At 35.9% G+C, this 3,219-nt stretch overlaps 1 protein-coding gene across 1 annotated transcript; it reads right to left on the bottom strand.

Moving 5' to 3' along the window:
- Positions 1 to 2,085: 2,085 nt before the first annotated feature.
- LOC113429382 (olfactory receptor OR9H1-like) lies at positions 2,086 to 3,012 on the bottom strand. The gene has a single exon (XM_026691896.1). It carries the CDS (start codon positions 3,010 to 3,012, stop codon positions 2,086 to 2,088), a length of 927 nt encoding a protein of 308 aa, XP_026547681.1.
- Between the last annotated feature and the right edge of the window lie 207 nt (positions 3,013 to 3,219).

The raw sequence follows: 3,219 nt of genomic DNA, 5'->3' as shown, positions 1-3,219 counted from the left end.
GTTATATGTCCCAAAACAGCCAAAAACACAGCAAAACCCTTTGGGAAGAAATGTAAACGTTTTATCCTCAGAGGAACAATAATCCATTGAAAATAAAAGCTACAAATCAAGTTCTCATATTTTAGACCAATTCTATGAAAATCTATCTCTCTTGAAAAGTTTATAATGCTGGAAGTGGAAAGAGAACAGAACACTCAACACAAGTGGTTTCAATTACCAAAGATAAAAGTTGGAAATAGATAATCCTGGAGAAGGTTTATTGGAGTTGCAGAAAGTCAGCACTGATTTGATGATGACACAAATCAATCAATCAATCAATCATTCAATCAATGTCTTGCTAAGTTTCAGAATTTTCACCTTAAAACATGTTGGGCTTATTTCACTCAACTTTTACAGCAATATCAAAAATAGTCACAGCTGCATGATTATTTTCTGGTCCTTTTAGATTATATTTAAAAAAATATACACCATGCCTTAATGTAATTATTATTAATTCTGCTGCAGCAAAGCTGCTGATTCAGTGGGTGATTTTCTTAATGGTGAAGCTTTTAGAACAATGGTGTGCAGTGATTAGAATGCAGTATTGTAGGCTAATCCAGTTGACTTCCAACTGCCAGCACCAGGTCAAGATTGATTCAGCCTTCCATCCTTCTGAGGTCAATAAAATGAGAATCCAGACTGTTAGGGGCAATATGCTGACTCTGTAAACTGCTTTGAGAGGGCCAGTGGTGGGATTCAAATAATTTAACAACCAGTTCTGTGCCCTAATGAGGTCTTCCAACAAATGATTCACCAAACTGCTCAGAAAGTTAACAGCCGGTTCTCCTGAACAGGTGCAAACTGGTTGAATCCCACCACTGAAAAGGGATATACAGCACTGTGAAGTGGTATAGTCTAAGTCTATGTGCTATTGCTATTGTTATTTTAGCTTTTATCTCTGTGATAAAACTGTGGCTTCTTTGGTCCTTCCCAAAACATCCATTTTTCCTGTCAGCAAATGAAATCTTAGCTAGGAAGAATTTAAAGCCTTTTCCTTTGTCACTTTTACTTCATTCTTATTTACAATGGTCTTTTTATTTCTTTGTTTCTTTAGTTCAGTCCTTTCATTTTTTCTTCTTTTAATCTTCTTTTCCAGACTAATTCCTGGGTTTTTTTCTTCCCCTTCCAGAATATATCTCTCTTATATTTCAATGCTTTCTATACCTTTCCATGAATATTCAGGAGGCATTTGTTTTATTTATTTATTAAACAAATTTATATGGCTTCCCAACTCATATACAACGACTTGGAGAAGTTTAGAAAATTAAAAATTCATAATACAGAAGCCCATAAATCCCCCACTCCCATGGTGGCAAAATGTGCTTTTAAGCTAATCACTTGATCAACTCTGCAGCAACCTGGAATGAGTGTAACTAGTCCACAACTCAAATTTGTACAAAGTCTCTCCTGGCCATGACTGCCAGTTGTTCCTTGAGCAGGAGTTGTGAATCCAGAAGAATAGCCAGATCAGATATCACACAGTTCTGGGGCAATGTTATCCCATCCAAGACCAAAGATAACAATTATTTAAGAACCAAAGAGTCCCTAATCCAGAACTACTCCATGTTGCCAAGGTTCAGTTTCATCATATTACTCCTCCTTTTGACCTCAGCAACTTCCAGGTACAAAGAAAGGGCAGATATAGTATCACTTAACTCACCATGATTAGAGAAGCACAACCAAGTATCATTAGCAAACTGATAATATTTCATTCAGTATTGACAAATGGTCTTACCCAGTAGTTTCATGCTAAACACAAGTGTAGAAAACATTGAACCCTGAAGAAGTATGAAAAACAGGGGTTGCAGCTCAGACTTCTCACTCCCAATCCATACCAACTGAAAACAACCTTGGAAGTCTACCAGACTTACTTCTTTTAAATGAAACTCAGAATTAAATTTGATTAAAATACATGTTTAAGGTGTGTATGCCTGTGTAATAACTATTTCAGAAAAATCAGCATCTGATAAATGAAATAGTGTCATACATGTAGACATAAACTTCAACAATTCAAATGTCAGTAGTTAACAAAAGATACGTTAGAAGCTAGGTATCAATTTTCCTTAACTGTCGTCTCAGAGCTTCTTTAACCTCTCTGTTTCTTAAGCTGTAGATTATGGGGTTCAACATTGGGATCACAACTGTATAAAACATTGATACAATTTTTCCTTGATCGGGAGAAGACAAAGCCCCAGGTTGTGCATACATAAAAAAAACTGTCCCAAAAAATAAGCTCACTGCCATCAAATGGGAAGTACAAGTTGAGAAAGCTTTTTGTTTTCCTTTGACAGATGGTATATTTATTATAGTACTAATAATATAAACATAGGATACTAGGACTACTATAGCTGTCATCACAATGATAAAGCCACACACTGAAAGGAGCATAAGTTCATTCACAAAGGTGACGGAGCAGGAGATCTTCATGACAGCTGGAACATCACAAAAGAAGTGGTCAATTACAAGTGAGTCACAAAATGACAGGCTGAATGTAAAACCAGTCTGGATGCAGCAGTTGATACAGCCAAAAAAGTAAGAAATGGATAGGAGACAAGCACACCTTTTCTTTGACATGATGATATGATACAACAATGGACTACAGATGGCAATGAATCGGTCATATGCCATTACAGCCAAGAAAAAAGCCTCTGTGGTTCCAAATAGAGAAAAGAAGAACATCTGAGTTGCACAACCTCTGTAGGAAATGGTCTTATTTCCAGTTATAAAACTCAACATAGCTTTTGGAGTGATGACTGAAGAGTAGCAAATATCCAAAAAAGACAGGTTTTTCAGGAAGAAATACATTGGGCTACGAAGTTGTGCATCAGCAGTTGTAATTATGATCAGGCCCATGTTCCCCCCTAGGGTGACAATGTATATTACCAAAAAGAGAAAGAAGAGTGATATGCGCACATTTGGTTGATCCTTAAAGCCAATTAATATAAATTCTATCACTTCAGTATGATTTTTCATTGCTTATTTATGCTAGAGCATAATACATAAGAATCTGAAAGCCCATCATGTAGAAGAGATCCATCTATCTTGATAATATCCCATTAATGTTTTGGTGGCATTCAAGCCATTCAAAGTTTCTGGAGCTGAAAGTAAAGAAACCTGATAAAGATACAGAACAAGAATGGATACAAATATGAAATTAAACTTGAAATTAAAAATGCTATA

This window comes from Notechis scutatus, chromosome Z (genome assembly GCF_049901735.1).
Source record: "Notechis scutatus isolate UNSWTSFEM ecotype Mainland chromosome Z, rNotScu1.2, whole genome shotgun sequence".
NCBI classification, from domain to species: domain Eukaryota; kingdom Metazoa; phylum Chordata; class Lepidosauria; order Squamata; family Elapidae; genus Notechis; species Notechis scutatus.
Note: the sequence above shows the minus strand (reverse complement) of the source record. Positions and strands in the feature narration are given on the sequence as shown.